Raw genomic sequence first — 18021 nt, forward strand, 5'->3', positions numbered from 1 at the left:
GCCGCAGCTCAAAGCCCGGGTTCAAGTTACATCTCTTTCTTTTTCCGTTCATATGCAGGACAGTGAGGGTGGTGGGGGGCAAGAGAGAGAGGGGGCTTCCCGGGCCTGGGCCTTCCAGATCAGGATCTCGTGGGCCACTCAGCCTGGCAGCTCTGGAGACCTGTCTGTGGAGAATATTCTAGCAGGAGGCTCGGGCCAGGAGTTTCCAGGAGAAGCCCCCGGGGATCCAGGACCAGGCTGCCAGGCAGGGGCTGGTCTCAGAACCAGAAGGCAGTGGCTCCCAGGAAGGGGAGGGAACCAGCAGGCAGGTTTCATTTGGCCTGTGCCAAGCAGTTCTTTGGTGTGTAGTCCCTGTACGAGGACAGTCACTCATTTCACCCTCATAACGTTCTATAAGTTGGGATCTGCTGTTGTCCCATTTTACAGAGGAGGGAACTGAGGCACGGGAAAGTTCTGGGAGGGCTGGGACTCCAACCCAGACTGCCTCACCCCTGTGATGTTTCTAGCCACTTAGACCGGCAGTCGAGGTGCTCAGCTAGCATTTGTCAAAACCGAAAGGCAGGTTTCATGCCGGTTCTGTGTGGAGTCGAGTTTGCCTGTGGGGGAAGCAGTTCTGTTCACAGACGCATCAGGACCACATTAGGGACTCAAGGTTGTTCTCACCCCAAAATAGCCCACATTTTTCTGCCTTGATTATGTGCTTGGGTTGCAGCCCATACTGCTGAAACCCCCCAAGTGAAGCGGGGGTGCTTTTCTTTTTCTTTCTTTTTTTTTTTTTTTTAAGATTTTATCCATTTATTTGACAGAGAGAGATCACAAGTAGGCAGAGAGGCAGGCAGAGAGAGAGGAGGAAGCAGGCTCCCTGCTGAGCAGAGATTCTGATTCGGGGCTCGATCCCAGAACCCTGAGATCATGACTTGAGCCGAAGGCAGAGGCTTAACCCACTGAGCCACCCAGGTGCCCCCGGGGGTGTTTTTCTAATCAGGTTTGTTCACTTTTAGTCCTGAAGGTTGTAGCCTGGTGGGAAGGTTGTAGCCTGATGATTGTGGGGGGCCCTGTTGGTCCCCTGCTTGGATGTCTAGGAATCCATTACCACAAAGGCCTCTGGGGCCAGGATGGACTAATCTGGCTCATGGGTCCCCTCAGCCCTTTAAATAGATGGCGGGGCTGGGGAGGAGGCTAGGAGGGCAGGAACGGACAGAGCAGCCCAGAGAGGAAGTCTGCACCTGGGAGTCTGCACGGGGTGGGGGTGGGGGTCTGAAGGAGGCGAGCAGCCGGGCCCAGGCAGGGCTCGCGCACCCCCAGACTCCCAGGTGAACTGGCTGAGGCGAGGAGCTCTTCCTGGGGCCTCAGGTGTACTGCCCTGAACGAGGACAATAAAACCCACCACTGTCATATTCCCAGGAGGTTAGGATGAAAAACATAACAGAAGTGAGAGCACTTTTGACGAAAAAGTTAAAAGTGCCATGTTCAGCTCGGCAGCATCAGGCCAAAGCACAGCCTTCTTTGTGCGAAAGAGGCCATTCCGTTCCGGGCCACGCAGGCCTCCCTCTGGCCTCTCTGGTTAGTGTGCCTTGCTTTTGAGTTGTACGTGTCAGGATTTGGGATCGGGGGGCTCTGTGGCATTCGAAGACCTACTGGATGGGGAAGCCAGGGGACCCGGTGACTGTGGTCCATCACTTCCTAGGTCTGAGCCCTGGGACAGGTCCTTTGTGCTTTAGTGCCACCCTCTGTAAAGGGGTATCGGCCGCCCGGCCCGGAGAGCCCCCCATACCCCCCACCGCTCTCTGGCATGCGGAGCCCTGGGCCTGGCCTGCCAGCAGCAGGTTGTTGAAATCCAGCCACGCTGGAGACCACGTAGGAGGGTCTCCTGTGAACCAGTCCCTGGTGGGATAGGCCTGCTCTTTCTCAGTCCAGGGTAATTTTGCAATTAACTCGATTGGCTAGAAACGGGGGCGCCCTTGGAGTGTGGGAAAATGTCCCAGGCCGGAAGGGCCCTCCCCTCTGCCCACCAGCTTGCCCGGGGCTTGGCTTCCAGAGGGAGGATCCAATTTCACATTAGGACACCAGGATGTGCTCCCAGTGCCCCTCTGAGAAATCCCAGATGGCGCCTTCTAGAAGGCCCAGCGGGCTCCATGCTGGCGGCCGGCCTGCCCCGCTCCCTCCCCACCACCAGCAGGCTCCCGGACCGGGGCTCCAGCACAAGAGCAGCGAACGGTGCTCGTTACTGACTTTATTGCTGAACAATTTAGAAAGGCGGCCCTCCCAGTTTTCATAAGTGAAACATTTAAAGTATGCAGAGCATATTTTATTTCTTCCTGGAGCAGCTGCTCCGTTGGGCTGGAGAATAATCAGGAACGCGTTCCACGGTGCTGCCCTGCTGTGCTCATAGGTTCCATGGCCTCCAGCCCCTCCTGCCAAGTGATGGGCGAGGATGGCTCCTGGGGGAGAGGGGGAAGGGGTGGTTGGAGCCCAAGATGCTCTCTCCCTTGTCTTCCTTTCCATCCGCCTCCACGGGGCCAGCCATCCTCTGTGATGGGATCAGAGCGGCCCGCCAACGTGTGTGCAGTGCTGGGCCCCTTCTTGGAGCTTTTTATCTCTTACTCCTAGAACGGCGCAGCGTACTATTATTTATCTGTTCCGCACATGAGAACAGAGGAGTGACCTACAGGCCAAACAGCTACAAAAGGACAGAGCCAGGATTCAATCCAGCATCTGGTCCCAGGACCGCTGCTCTCAACTGTCCCGGCCACCCGTTCACGGGTGAGGAAATCGAGGGACACAGAGGTCACACCGTGCACAGCAGGAATCGCCCGTCTTTGGTCGCCTTCTGAGGTCACCTTTGAGATGGGGAGTCTTCCAGGCTTACCCCCCGTTTCAGACCACCGTCTGGACCTGGTTTAAAATCTCCTGAAAGCCCAGATCTGTTTGCAGTGCGGATCTGAAAATGCAGGGATTTCAGACCCTCCACCCGTGTGTGGCGGTGGCGTTTAGGAGAGCCATTGGCTGGGCCCTGGTCGCCCACTTCTCTTCTCTGCATAATTGTTTACATGTGTGGGGGCCTCCGGCATGCCTTCAGCATTTCCATGCATTTAACCCCTGAGTGGATGTCTGAGACTGGCTGAGCAGAATGTTTGGGTCAAAGCGTGTTTCCAGTTTGGTTTCCAGGTCGTAGTAGCCGGGGGCTTAGCAGTCAAGGTTGTGAATTCCAGACACCTTCCTCTGGGCCTCAGTTTGACTGTGTATAAAACTGAGAGAAAATTGGTTTTCTTCCCCCTGTCTTAGGAAGGTAGCTCTCCCACTAGGAGCTAGACTCAGGAGAGCCCGCTCGCCGACCAGTAGGACGGGCAGCTTCTGTCTACGCTGTACATGCTGGTAATGGGTGGGGAAGGAAACTGAGAGGCAGGTGTTTTGCTGCTGATTCAGACTCGGGTGGGAAAGAAAGCCAGAGCTGGGCTGTCCCCTGCGGTGGCAAGACCTCGGTCAAGTTGGTTCCTCCCGATGTGCAGTGAGCTTTGTGCTGGCTGCATGGACGGACTGCGTCTGCGTCCGGAGTTGGTGGGTGTAACCAGTACCACGCCCTCTCCTTTATGTTTTGGAAATTTTTTTCCCCTGGAGGTGGTGAAGGGGGAGGAGGGCTGAGAGGGGAGAGTCACGCATGGTGGGGTGGGGAGGGAAAAAGGCCGAGCCGATGCTTGCTATCCTCTTCTAGATACATTCCTTTAGGACCCAGGCCTCCAGATGGGGTAAAGCCTGTTACAAGAGCCAAGAATGGGGGACCCAGACATTTCACCAAAATTCAAAGTAAGGCATCATTCATTCTCTGTACCCATTTGTCAGGCTCTTTGCTCTGGCATGTAGCTCGAGGAACTCACACAGCACGGCATTTGGGCTGGGAGCCTAGTCCCATAGTTAAGAACATGAGCTTTGCAGTCATTCAGATTTCCGAGCTGGGATCCAGCTGTGCACCTGAACCAACTCTGTGACCGTGAACAAGCCCGTTCACGTGTCCTGGCCTCTGTCTCTCCCTGTGCAAAATGGGGAGCATGCTAGCACTGCTCCCACAGGCTTGGCAAGAGCATTTGGTGGGCTGAGGGTTAGGGCCAGGCTCATAAGTCAGCACCTGAACGGGAGCTGGAACCCTCAGGCGAAGGAAGGAGACCCAGTGGCTCTGGGGTTGGTGCTCATCGACCCCTCCGCGTGGGATAAAAGGAGAAAGGCTGATTTGGGCAGGAAATGGCCTTGAGGCAGACCTTGAAAATGTGTGCCTTCCAGGGTTCAAGCCAGAGGGCTTGAAGTACCCAAGGGGATAGGTGCTCACCGGTTTTGTGCAGGTGAACTCCCGTACCCAGTCTGCCCGTCCAGTTACTGAAAGAGCTTGGAGTGTCCATCCTATGGCAGATGACCTTTAAGTTTGTGGGGATGCTGGGTGCCCTGAAAACGATCTCTCTCAAAAGCAATTTACTAGAATTCTTTTCCCGTTAGAAGGGATAGAAAACACAACTCAGACTGGTTTAAAAAAGTATTTGCTCCTGTCCAGGAATAGATCCTTGCTTCAGGTGGGGTGTGGTCTAAGACATGTATATTATCTGAATCCGGTCTTTATCTCGTTGGACTCCCCTCTCCCTGCTGAGACAGCTGCCAGCATCCTTGGGCTCCTTCCTCCTGTGCTCATCATTGAGGAGGGATGCATAGGTCAGACACCAACTGTGATTGGACGGCTTAGGTCATGTACCATCCCCTGAGCCAATCACAGTGGCCGGGATGATTCAGGGCTCTCACTGGCCGTACTGGGTCCCATTTTCAGGCCGGAACCACAGACCCTAAGACTGGCTTTCCAAAGGGAAATGGGAATGTTGTGTCAAAAAGATGGGAGCCGGGGCCGGGAGGTGGGGGGGTGGGGGCAGAAGGGGAGCCGGGCTTGGATGTTAGCAGAACGGAAATGTCTGCGGCCCAGTCCAGGAGGGGATCACGAGGAACTTCAAAAACACGGGATGAGCCCGCATTCCAGAGGAAGTGGTGACTTTGTTGCTGAGCTTGACAAGCGTGCTAAGATTCCTTCTTGCACCAGAGGGTATCCCTGGGCAGCTGCGGTCAACCCACCAGAGACAGTGGCCCAGCCCTGGGGCAAGGCCGGTCCTCCTCTCACCCCTCCCGCCCAGCAAGCAGCTAGCAGCAGGCTCCTGGAGGCCACCAAGGAGACCTGGGCACCGGGCTTTGGGACTGAGCAGTCGTTGCTGCCACTGCCCATCAGGGACTTTGGCCACCCAGGTGACAGGAGAATGCCTGCCTCTCCTGCTCCTAGCCAGATGGTGTACTTGGAGGCTCACATCCCTCGAACAACTAGAATCACTTGCTGAATGATTTTTGCGGATCCCGGAGGACCAAGAGGTTCCTGCTGACTGTCAGTGCTCCAACAGCATCAAGCCACAGGCTGAGAAAGGCCTTCTGGACACAGGAGGCAAGGACCGCACATGGCGAATTCTAGGGATCAGGCCAGGCCGTCTTCAAGGAGCATGTTCTGCAGCGCCGGGCTCGTGCCGAGTGCTGCCCGAGAATGAGGCAACTGTGTGTGGGAGGTCTGCGATCCCTGCCCCTCCCTGGGGTGTCCCTGCTTCTGAGCCTGTGACCCGGTCCCCTTCACCGGGGCCTGGCACACAGTCATTGCTGAGTCAGTGCTTAGTGAGAGAGGATGAGAGGCTGCAGACCCCCCCACCCAGTCCCTGGAGAGAATCAGATTTCTGAGATAGCGAGCACTCCCGTGGGAACCGCAGGCCCATGGGCAGCAAGGCCCGGCGGAAGGAGTAGCTTCGCATTCGGGGGTTCCGAGGAGAGTCTGGCTAGAAGGTTGTTTATGGGCCAGCAGCAGCCCTGAACAGGCCCTACGGGTCGGATTAAACAGTACCTAAAGGAAAAAACAATTACTGTGAAATATGAGAGGAAGACAAAAGCTGTGTCACCTGGAAGCCTGCGGTGCCCCCCTCCCCCCACCTGTAGTCGGGACTGCCAGGTGGCTCTCTCAGACCCTGGCGCAGCCTGGGGAGTAATACTGGGGAGAAGCGAGTGGCCGGGTGAGATTTGAGAATCTCATCGTATCTGGCAAGCGCCGTCTTGTGTCCCCAACACCCCCAAGGCTTGACGTATGACAAAGGCCCAGAGAACACGGATGTCTCCGGCAAACCGTAGTCCCGGCTCTTGCCTGCCCACCGCTGGGCCTGTTTCCGGCTCGGCGGGTCTGTCTCCACCAGCGAGGGGGACTGAGGGAGGGACAGGGGAGTCTGCATGGTGAACGGGGACCAGGCAGGGAGGGAGCCTGGGCTGGTGCCTAGGATGATGCCGCCAAGGCTCTCCTCACCAGTCCCAGAGGCCCCGGGGTGGGGGGCACCAGAGGCATGGCCCTGAGGTCGCCCTGCCCAGGCCCTTGCTCTTCCGGGATTTTTCTCTCCAAAGGCAAACCGTAGCGTTCAAGACCAACAGGCCAGGTTTCCCTGTGGTATTCTGGTCGTTTACAGAGCTTTAAGGACCCTTTGGGGTTGGGTCTGGAATCGAGGGTCACATTGCTGTTTCCACCGCTGTCGCCTGCTGCCCTGGGCTATCTGAATCCGGGGCTTCTGGCCCCACTCGGAAGTTGAGTCAGCTTCACCAAGAGGCTGGGGCTCTGCAATCTTGGGCCTTTCAGGGTGGGGACAGGATGCAGACAGTGGTCACTACCCAGGAGGACTAGAGGGTCAGGACAACTAGAAAACATCAAGCTTGTGCCTTCCGGGTCAGGGGGGGGAAGGGGGTTGGTTTGTAGCCTGAGCCCGCAGGAGAACAGGTGTTATAGAACTCAGTGGCCAGAAGCGAAGGCTCTGCGGCCAGACCACCTGGGTTCAACTACACGTTCTCTCTTCTCTCTGGGCCTCAGTTTCTGTGAAATGGGTACACCCCCCAGGGTTGTTGTGAGGATTGAAAATTAGTGTGTATGAAGACTTGGAACCTTCCTGGCATGTATGAGCAGCTCAAAAAGGCATCTGTTCTCACCACGATGATGCTGGTGAGGGAATTCCAGAAGGGAGGGAAGATAGCCCTGCAGCTGGACACACTGGAACCTTCCTTGCCATCCGCTTCCCCCAGCAGAAAGGCAGGAACACAGAGGAGGTGCGCTTAGACTGTTGGTGAAGACCCCTGTCCCTGCCGTCCTGGGTGGTGGGCTTTGCTTTTCCAGGATTCCCCTCTCTCACTGGCTCCCGGCTTCTTCGGACGCATTTGTGCATTTGGTCCTATTACTTTTCAGCCTTAGGTCTGAGAGTGATCGGCCCATAGGAATCATGATAGCTGTCTTGTTTTACTCCTCTAGGGGCAGTCCTATTGCTCGTTTTTAGAATAAGCCCCACCCTAACAAAACAAGTGGCAGCCCTAGGCCCAGGAAGGACTAAGCATTCACAGCCTGATGGGCGCTGCTGGGCAGTCCCAGGGCACATTGCTTCAGAGCCCACCGACCTGGGCCTGACCCCATGCCCCCCGAGAGTGTCCAATCCTAAGTGGGGTGCTGCGAGCAGCCAGGGAGATGCAACCTGTAATCTAGCGTGTGGCGCCCAGCACAGAGCCGGTGCTCAGAAGACGGCACCGCCGTCAGCCATTGTCTCTGTGAGCAAGGAAGGGTGTTTGGACCAGAAGGGAATTGTGGGGTGCTCAGCATCTGTCATCCGGAAGGGACCTCTGCTTGGCCAGAGGCAGTGTGGGGGAGTTCTCCTGGTATTTGACTTCTACCACAGGGTGTGTGTAGCTTGAGGCAGCACTCTGGCATTTCCTGGGACACAGGCCTCATGGTAGGGGAGAGAGGTCAGCCACAGAGCTTTCCAGATCCGCAGGGTTTGGACCCCTGCTCCCCTTTGCTGAGGCCAGGGGACTGGGGTGGGGGCGTCTCTATCTGGGCGTGGGGGCGGGGACTATAAAAATGAATTTTTAGTGGAAAATCCAAACTATGTTACTGCTGTATTTGGATTTTTTTTTCCCTTGAGGTATAATTTACATACAGTGAAACACACAGGTGTTACGTGTACAGTTTGAGTTTGGCGAGTTTTGACAGGCACGGGCTTGGCTGCTTAGCAAGGTGTCCCCCTGGGGGCCACCAGGGACAGCCCCTTCCAGGCCGGACTCCCTTCACGCAGCCCGGCCTCCACCCAGAGCCCCTGCCCTCGTCCAGCCTTCCCTCACGCCCCGGCCTGGGACTCGGCCTTCTCTGTCATCTAATCTGCCGTCCTAGGATGAGGGGCCCTTGGGCCAGGCCTCAGCAGTTACCCAGGCCAAGGCCTTCCTTCGGGACATCAGAAAAGTTTGCCCTCTTCTGTAAGAATGATCGTGACAAGCTACATATGACCCCCATTTAGAACCTTCCGGAATGTTTCCACTTAGATGATTGCTTTGTTTAATGTTTACCACAGGCCCCGGAGCCTGGTCTTGGCTCCATTTTACAGATAAGCTCAGAAGTCACTTATTCATAGGTCAAAAAAGCTGGGAAGTGGAGGAGCCAGGACTAAAGCCCAGGCCGGGTGACAGACCTGCCCATCCTACCTCTGCCTCGGCCCTGTGCTCAGCACCTTTATTCCGAGAGTCCAGCACCGGGCTAGGTGCTGGATGCCGGGTGTGAGCAGAACAGAGTCCCTGCTCTTGTGGAAACGAACAGGCCAGTTCCGCGTCCACGTCCTTCTCCGGGGGCTGCATGGGGACCGGTCCCCTGGTGTAGGGCAGGAGCACTGTGCACAGAATGGCTGGGTCACTGTCACCCAACTCCACCACGGGAAGTAAGAGCAAGCTTCTACCCAGCTGGAGGGCACACCTGTCTCCGCTGTCATCCGCCGAGGCGAGTCAGCGTGGGCCCTGGGCTTGCGCTCGATCACCCACGGACTTTGCTGCCCTGCCCTGCAAGGTAGGACAGTGTAGGAGTTCCACAGTGTGGGGGCTGGAGCTGGACCACCCAGACCAAACCCTGGCTCTGCTCTTGACTCTGCGTGACCCTAGCCAGATCACCGAACTCCTGGGCCTCCGCTTCCCCATCTGTCAAATGGGACAATGCTAACAGGACCTACTTCATCAGGTACGGTGAAGAGTAAACTAGTTAAGCCGTGTTAGATACAACAGAGCCTGAAACAAGGAGCGTTAGGAAAGGAGTAGTGGCCACCGTGATACACAGTAACTATCGTGCTATTTTTACTTAGACTTTTGACTCCGACTCCGGAAGGCTCAGCAACCTGTAGCTCACCGGGAGTCCTTGCTGGTGCTTGCTCCCGAGTAGCCGTGTTCAGGCCGTTCTGGGGTATGCCCTCCAGTCACAGAAAATAACTTCCTTTTCTCCTTCTTCTCCTGCCCCTTGCCCTTGTGAGCTCACAAAAATTAAGCCTGGAAGAGGCTTGTCACACCTGAGGGCCCTTCTCCAGGGCCAGGAGCTGCCACCTCCTTTCTGCGCTGTGTGGATTCCTCCACTTCCCTCCTGGCTTCCCGGATGCCACAGCTGAGGGGCCCTTAGCAGCTGCCTGAGCTCAGACTCAGCCTGTCCTATGGGCTACATTGGTTTGGTTCTGGTGATGTGGGAAATCAGAGGTTCTCCTACCCCAGGCAGCCCTGCCCAGCTGGTGCTGCTCTAGGTCTCTATGCAGGGACAGGGCTGGGCTATGCTATCCAGGCTCCTTGATCCGTTCTCCCCTCTTGGATTGGTTTGGCTCCGTGTACATCGCCCCCTTGTTACAAAGTAGCTGCTGCAGCTCCAGCCATAAGTCCACTTTCCAGGCAAGAAGGCAGAGAAGGGGCAAAGCCCTTTTTTCTTAATGGACAGTCCACCTGAGGGGCTTTCTCCTACATCTTGTCCACCAGAATCGGGTCGCCTGGACAGTCCTAGCTGCAAGGGAGGCTGAGACATGTTTGCTGTTTTAAACAAAAGGAAATGTGCTAGACAGAGAAGAGCAGAGTCTGGCTCCCTTTGCCACCTTTGAGTGGGTATGCCCCCTCCAGAGCAGCACCCTGGTAACGGTGGCTTCCCCTGGGGCAGGAGAGCCGCTGTCTCCCAGGCAACGTTTTACTTCCGGCTTCCTTGGCCCCGAGAGCTCTGTCAAGTCTGTGGCATTTCTAGTACCAGCCCCTTTTATTACTGACCCGCCTCCCTGCCCCAAGGTCCGAGGGCACTGGGGTTGCCCAGCATCGGCAGGCGGGTACACAGTTATCTTCCCTTTATCTCCTCTGTGCGCAAGGGCCAGGGTGGTTTCTCCAGAAACGGTGGCTCCTTCCTAGCCACTCTCTGGCCATGGGCAAAAGGCTCCTTATGTCGGGGTGTCTGTGGGCCTGTGCTCTACCGGGTGCTTAGTAAATACCACTTCTCTGCTTTTCTTTCTGTGTCCTGTGCCCTGCAGACCAGCACTGAGCAGAACTCCGTGCAGTGCGGGGGAGTGGTCTCTGTGTGCAGTGTCCAACACTGGCCACTGGCTATCCACAGGCATTTGAGACATGGCCAGTATAACTGAGGAACTCAGTTGTTCATTTTAATTAATTTACACTTACATAGCCACCGGTGACCAGCCGCTGCCTTCCTGAGCAGCGCAGCAGGTGTAGGCTAGAGTAGAGACCCCCTGCTCCCACCCATGGAGGAAATGGACAATCAGTACCAATTGTCCAGATTCGTGAAGCGTAGAAAGACCCAGAGAGGAACACCGACTTGCCTAAGGTCACACAGCACTGTAGCAGTTCCCCTGAGGCACAAGCCCAGATCTTCCAACTCCAGCTTCCTTGCTGTTTCTGAGCAACGTGGCCAGTCCCCTCTGCGCAGAGGGCAAGGGGAGTTGTGGCTCCGGTGGCCCACACACACGATGCTCACTGCCAAGCCTGTCTTTACATTACACATCTGTCTCCTTTATTCCGTTCACCCCCATTTTGAGGTCAGGCCTCTGAGGCCCAGAGAGGGGACGTGCCCGCCCACGGTCCCAGAGCCCATAAACGGGCTGCAGTCTTGTGAGTCTTTCTGTGATTGCCGTCCCAGGGTTGTCCCCCGTCTCTGCCTCTGGAAGGATCCACGGTGTGCAAGATCTGGGACTGCACCCCCAGCCAGGGCAGGTGCGGTTAGTAAGCTCCAACAAGCCTCTCTCTCCATGAAGTTGTTTTTCCAGCCCGGTCTCCTAAGACTTGGCTCCTGCAGGTGCTGCACCTCCGGTCCCGCCCTCCTGCTGCTTCAGGGCCCGACTCCAGGGGCGGGGCCCAGGTGTCAGGTGCACCTGTTAGAAAGGGGAGCCCAGGGAAAATCCACCTTGGCCACTGTTGGCCAAGGACAGGGGCACCCGGCCCCCTCTTGCATTCTGCTCTCATCTCAGGGTAGGGGTCCAGGGGAGGCTGAGCCAGACCGGTCTTTCCCTTGACCACCTTCCTCCCCTGAGGTGCTCTGGCAAAGAAAGCCCTGGCTCGTGACTGTCCCGTGTCATGGTGCCAGAATTCCCCGTGGGGTGGGAGTAGTGTTGCTAGGTGAAACACAGCACGCCCAGCTGCATTTGAATTTCAGATAAGCACCGAATACATTTTTCGTTTATGTCCCATGTCATATCTAGGCCATGCTTATCCTAAAGAGTGTTCGTTTATCTGAAATTCAGATTTAGCTGTGCATGGCGCGGGGAGGGGGGGGCTTTGCTATTTGCTGCCCCCACCCCAAGTCCAGTAACCCCCAGCAGGCGGCATTATCCCCATGTAGCATGTTTGATACTGGAGACCCAGAGGGACGACGGGGCTCCCTCACCGTCAGAGTCGGTCCCTGGCCGAGACTGCATTCAAAGCCGACAACTTGAAATTCTCTGCCACCTGCCATAGACATAGTAGTCAACCTTAACTGGCGCCTTCGGGGTGGTGTAAGGAAGCCCAGAAGTCACATCCCTAAATAAACCAACAAACAAATACAAACAGACTGGTCTCCTGCTGTACCATAAGGTAAATGTAAGTGAGGCGTGTGAGCAGTTACTCATACCTTCTTGTGAGCTAGACTTTTGGTGACAGTTGAGTGGGGACAGACCCGAGGGAGAATTGATGGAAGAGAGCAGATCCGTCCATTCTGGCTCGTAACAAAAACGGGACGGACTGAGTGGCTTATAAACAACAGACACGTGTTCCTCAAAGTTCTGGAGGCTGAAAGTCTGAGATCTGGACTGGCTGATTTCGTGTCTGGTGAGGACCCTCTTCCTGGTTTCTAGACAGCTATCTTTTTGCTGTGTCTTCAAGTGCTCGAAGGGACGAGGAAGCTCTCTGGGGTCTCTTTTATCAGGACGCTAATCCCACTTGTGAAGGTGCCACCCTCATGACCTCATCACCTCCCACAGGCTGCACCTGCCAATACCATCCCACATTAGGGCTCCCCATGAATTCTGAGGGGACACAACATCCAGTCTGTGGCAGGGAGCAAGGATGACAACTGCAGAGTCTTCAGTACCGCTGAAGAAGCTGTGCAGAGCTGGGGTCATAGAGAGGTGGTCAGGGTTAAGACCTTTTATAATCTGACCCTGGCCTATCTCTCCAGGTTTCCTTATCTCATACCCATTCCCTCCCTCCATCCGTTCATCTGGCTTTCTAGCCTCCTCGTCATGGCCGCTGCTTTTGTCTGCTTACCACCCCATGCGTCTTCCAAGGCCCATTTCAAATGTCCTTGTGCCCCCAAGCCCAATGCAGTGCTATCTGGGTTATGCTTACTTGTATGTTCTGCTTCTACTCCCTGGAGACTTCTTGAGGCCAAGGGTGCTCCTTTCTCCCTTCTGGACACCGTACACAGGGCCTGCAGTGTAGGCAGCCTGGAATGAGGGGGGCGAGCGCCCACAGTCGACCTCCCGCGCTCCAGTTTTGCTGAGAGACTGGGGGAGTTCGCAGCCCGTTCCTGAGCCCCTCGATGTCTGAGCAGCCGGGCACTCCCTTGCAGATGGCCCGCCTTCCCAGGGTGTGGCTTTGCGGTCCTTAGGCCTGCTTTCACGGTGGGGTCTGGGAGTGTGCCATCCTGAGGACAGGACCCGTCTATGACATTCACCCAAGGGTCCCCAGTGCCTGGACTGCTGTCTGTCATAGGGTAGATGCCCATGAACTCTTATTGGCTGGAGAGATGGCTTGTGGGGGTCCATATGTCGTCACAGCCTGTTCAGGGCACCTCGGACCCCGCAGCAAGCGGGACAGGACGGTGTAACGAGGCCTGCTTGCAGGAAGGTGGCGCCCACTGGGCCCAGGGACAGGATAAACCAGTGGGCCTCCCACAGTGATCAGGATTTTGCTCAGGTTGTCGGGTGGGAACGGATTTAGGTCTCTGGAGGGGGTGGTAGCGGGGCTGGGACAAACCTGCAGGAAGGGACCTGGGAGGAGGGGAGGAAGCTCTCCTGGTGGCCCAGAGCCAGGCAGCGTCTACACCTTCGGGGCTGAGGGGTGGCCTGCGGGAGGGAGGTCGGAGGGGGCGGGCGGGGCTACTGGTGGCGGCTCTGGGCTGCGGTCCGGGAGGGTGCTGGGTTCCTCAAGGCTCTGCATTCTGTGACATGTGTCAGGTGTGCCTTTTGGGGACTGTTTCCTGAGTGTCAGACTGGGAGCTCAGGCTCTGGAGTTGGCCAAGTCTAGGTTCAGATCCCAGCTCTGCTGCCCTCTAACTCTGTGATTCAATCTCTCTGAGCCTCAGCTCCCTCATCTGGGAAATGGAGCTGATGGTGGGAGCCGCCCTAGGTGGTTTTCGCAGGATTCAATGAGATAGTGCGTGTAAAGCCCAACTCGGCACTCCAGGCTCCTAGCAGAACGCCACCTCCTGTCACCTTTTCGTTCTCACACTAGTTCCTGCCCATTAGAGGGATATGATGTTGGCCGTTGGAATGGCCCCTCTTGGTGCAGTGACAGCAGCACCAGAGCCCTGGAGAATGGGGTGGGGTCGGGGGGGGTGATGCTGGGCGGTCCCACCAGCCAGGCTCTGCAGACTGGAGGTGGGGCGCAGGACTGGGGCTGGGGCTCTTGGAATAAGGTTAACAGCTTTGGTAGTTTTCTCCCCAGTGCACACGAGGAAAGCTCTCAAATGCAGAGCACACGGGAAAAGCCAAAGCACCTTGGAATGGTCCCCAGAAAAAGCAAGTCAGCAGGAGCCCGCGTTCCCTTCCTCTAACCGTGTGCCCTTCTCCCCTAGTGCTCCTGCGGGAAGAAGTGGCTCGGCTCCAGGAGGAGGTCCACCTTCTCCGCCAGATGAAGGAGATGTTGACGAAGGACCTGGAGGAGTCCCAGGGCGGCAAGTCCTCCGAGGTCCTCTCGGCCACCGAGCTCCGGGTCCAGCTGGCCCAGAAGGAGCAGGAGCTAGCCAGAGCCAAAGAAGCCTTGCAGGGTGAGTGACTAAGTGACGATTGGTGGCACTTTCCTTCCTTCCCTTGCCTGGGGCTCAGGCTTGGACCACAGGGGCGCCGAGGAACCAAGGTCCTTCCTCTCCAGGGGGAGCGGCACGGACATGGGGGTCTCCCGGTGCTTAGACCCCCAGCTGAAGCTGCCCTGTCCCTTTTCTGATAGAATTCTGCCTCGCGTGTTAGAAGCTTCTGTCATTCCCATGTCCCTGTGACCAGCACAGACTTTCCAGCGCCGTCACTCAGGGTCGCCGCCCTCCGGGGCATGAATGGCAGGCGGCATCTCTGCTAGACCAGGCTGCTGACCCAGCCGCTGGGCTCCACTTCCCTGGCACTGTCGAGGTCCTTGAGCACCTCTGGTTATGGGACCGTGCGGAGGCGCTGAATTCTCTGCGGGAGGACACATCCGTCCGCCACGTGCCACTCTCATTCACTGTGGTGGCCTCTCGGGGAGGGGCTGCGGCCCCTGTTCCGTGGCTGGCCTGGAGGAGCTCCTCTCAGTGCAGTGTCCGGGATCCCCTCCGGGAAGACGGGGGAGGACGCAGGATGGGCGGCCAGGTGCTTTCTTGCAGAAGCTGGCCCACAGCAACCTCCACGTGGCTGTCACAGGCTGCTGTAGGAAACGTGGCCGGTGGGCCCTCGTGTGCAGCCGGCCTTCCTCGGAGCTGGCCTGGGGCTCAGCGGCAGCTGACACCCATCTCTCCTGGAAGCCACCTTCCCATATGCCGCGGGCTTTGGGAAGGGTCTTAGATGACTCGAGAAAAGTTGGGGGAGTCCCCTCTCACAGTGCTCAGAGAACTCTGACACGAAGCATTCTCTTGAGGCCCCGTTACTGCCTTTGATACTCCTGGGGAAAAGAAAAAGGCAATCCAGCTTGGCAACCTGCTTTCCACTTAGGTTTCCTAGAACGATACATACTCTGGAAACTTCATTTCAGAAGCCAGAGCAGCTTTCTTGCTTAGGTTGATTTCAGGCTGCTCTCGGAAAGAGACTTCGGGACAGAGCGGCCGCTTGAAGAAGTCGTCTCTGTCTCCTGTCACCATCAGAAGGAGCGTTTCGGGCTGGTGGGCATCTCTGCTCCCCTCGGCCTCAGGGTCCCAGGGAAAGAGCCAGAATCAGAGCCAGGGATTCCCTTTGGCAAGAGTGTGGTGCTCAGGCCTGGCCAGCCTGCGGGGAGAGCTAGGACGTGGAGTTCCTCGCAGGGTGTCCCGGGCTAGCTACCAGGCACCCTTTCGTGTTGGGGTTTTGTTTCCAGTGGGATTGCCCAGCAGTGTCTTGAGGCCCAAGCACGTGGGTTGTACGTGCCATGGTCCAGCTGATGCTTCATAATTGGGAAGTCACCGTGCCCAGCACACGCACATTCCTCTTCGTGCGGCCATCCAGGAGTCCAGGCAGATCTGTGCAAGCTTCCCAGCTTGCGGGGGCCTCCTGACACCCCCTCCTCCCTCAGGATAGAGAGAGACTCAGGTGGCGGGAATCTCCCCGAGGAAGTGTCGCTGGGCCCGGGGCTGTGTGAGCTGATGTTGTCTGGTCTCCGTTAGCTTTGTAACCCTGTGGAGAGTTGGCACTGCCTCTGAAGCTGTCTCAGCCACCTTTGCCAGTGTATTTTCCAAGGTCAGGGGAACCTGCCTTGTATGATCCCATTTGCTCTTCTGGACCTAGAAGGGGAACAGAACCTCTTATCTAAGCTGTTTCTGGTCGCAAAGGAATAGGGAGGGGGCTTAGCAGACGCTCACTGACTCCACCACTCCCCGGCTCCTGGGACTGGCTGCCTACGGTCTCCAGACCTCAGTTTCCTGGCCTGAGTGATGGGACAGTAGTGGTGAATTAAATGAGGCAATGTCCACGAGGGCAGAGAGCTGGTTACCATGTGCACCCTTCTCCTTTCGGCCCACAGGTCACAGCTGCACAGGCATATTTTCCTTGCTCTGGGCTGTAAGGTGTCTTATCTGTCACCAAAGGTCACCCAGGGACACAGGTATCTGCCAGATGTGGGGGCTCCTCTGTAAACAACAACCTCAACAATAAGGACCTATCAGTATTCATGATAGGAAGCTTTACTGAGTACGTGCTGTGTGCTAGCCCGTATCTATCATTCACCCCAGTCCTACCAGGATTAACCCCCTTTCACAGATGGAGTCACCTGAATGAGCTTCAGGGTGGTGAAATAACTTGGTCAAGGTTACAGAACTAATGACCAGCAGAGTCAGAAACTTTCTCCACTACACGAACACACCTCTCCTTCCCGCTGGGGATTCAGCTGGGTGGGACAGGAGAGACGGGAGGACATCCTAGCTCAGATACGGGGACGGCAGACTCTGGAGCCAGATCTGGGTTTGCGTTCAGGCTCCCCCACTTACTAGCTGTGTGACCTCGGGCACATTCCTTACCCTCTCTGAACTACGTAGTCCTCTGGCTGAGGGTAACAATAACAAAGCTGTTTCTCTTATCACTGAGGCTAGTAACAGTAGCTGTTGCCGAGGGTTGTCATGGGGGGTTAAATGAGATATAAAGTGCTTGGCCCAGTGCCTAGTGCTGTTAGTGCATATACTTAGTGATTGCCAGATGAGAGGGGGCTTGGCACACCTCCTCAGACCTGCCTGGAGCTGTTGGTCTCCTGATTCCTGTTAGGGTGGCCCAGACCTTCGAGCCCCTGAGCCCATCCAAGCTCAAGGCAGCAATGCTCCCGAAAAGCAGTGGGCACCTTCAGCCGGCCCGAGCATCCTGCCTGGCATCCTACAAAGTCATAAATAAGATACTTCCTCCTAGCCACGGCACGTGGTGAGTAAATTGCCGACAGATGTGGGCAGAAGGAGGCTGGGGCATGAAAAGGGATTTATATGCCCATAATGAGGAGAATGAGAATAAATGTGCAAACCAAGTAAGCAGCAGATGTTGGGTGACACTTGTTAACAGCCGGCATCCCTGCGGTATTTGCAGGAGAATGCCAAGCCCCCAGGACTTCCTCCCTGGTGGTACCCTACCTACCTGCACCTGTCTTTGGTTTGAGTTTGGATGAGACCAGAATTTTCCAGAATGGGAGAGGTCTAGGAACTCAAGCCGACATGAGGAACATCAGACCCGGGTTACGACATCAAAGCAAAGACAAGAACTGGGTTTGGGGAGGACAAGGTGTGGAAGATTCCTCGGTTTCTTTGGGGATGAGTCGGAATGCCAGGTTTAGGAGTTTGGTCTTACTTACATAGTGAGTGTAAAGGCAGAAGTTTGGAAGGATTGTTCAAGAAAGAGTCGTGTCGTGTGTGTTTAAACGTAACGGAGCTGCCCTCTAGCCCTAAAATATGCTGGGGAGCATGTAACCCATGGGAGCCCTTCAGGGAGTCTCTCGATTTCCTCAGCCCCCGCTCAGTTCCCCTGATTTCCCCCGAGAATCAAGGCATTACCGAAACGTGATTGTGAACATTTGCTTCTGCCCCATTTTTAACAGCGTGACGAGTGTGTCGAGCATTTTCTCATGATAAATGCTCTCCGAAAACATAATTTTTAATGACTACATAATGTTCTAGCAAATGGAGGCACTGTAGTTTATTTAGCCACTTTCTGATTATTGGACACTTGAGTTGTTTCTACTTTTTTTCTTTTCAGTTTTGCCGTTATATACCATTCCGTTAAAGATCTGTGTTCGTAAATCTGTTTATTTTTTTTATGACAGGAT

The 18021-nt window shown here is 56.0% G+C and overlaps 1 protein-coding gene across 6 annotated transcripts in view; it reads left to right on the plus strand.

Annotated features, from left to right (window-relative positions):
• KAZN (kazrin, periplakin interacting protein) overlaps positions 1-18021 on the plus strand; it is a 1030689-nt gene that overhangs the window by 904940 nt on the left and 107728 nt on the right. For 5 of the 6 annotated variants that reach the window (XR_009344966.1, XM_059134941.1, XM_059134944.1 and 2 more), the window contains one exon: positions 14144-14335. The exons of the other annotated variant lie outside the window; for it this stretch is intronic. Coding sequence is in view for 4 of the 5 variants with exons in the window: in XM_059134941.1 (XP_058990924.1) it covers positions 14144-14335 (192 nt within the window). In the remaining variant the exon portion in view is untranslated. The remainder of the gene's footprint in view (positions 1-14143; positions 14336-18021) is intronic. 6 annotated transcript variants of the gene reach the window in all.

Source organism: Mustela lutreola, chromosome 10 (assembly GCF_030435805.1).
Source record: "Mustela lutreola isolate mMusLut2 chromosome 10, mMusLut2.pri, whole genome shotgun sequence".
Taxonomy (NCBI): Eukaryota; Metazoa; Chordata; class Mammalia; order Carnivora; family Mustelidae; genus Mustela; species Mustela lutreola.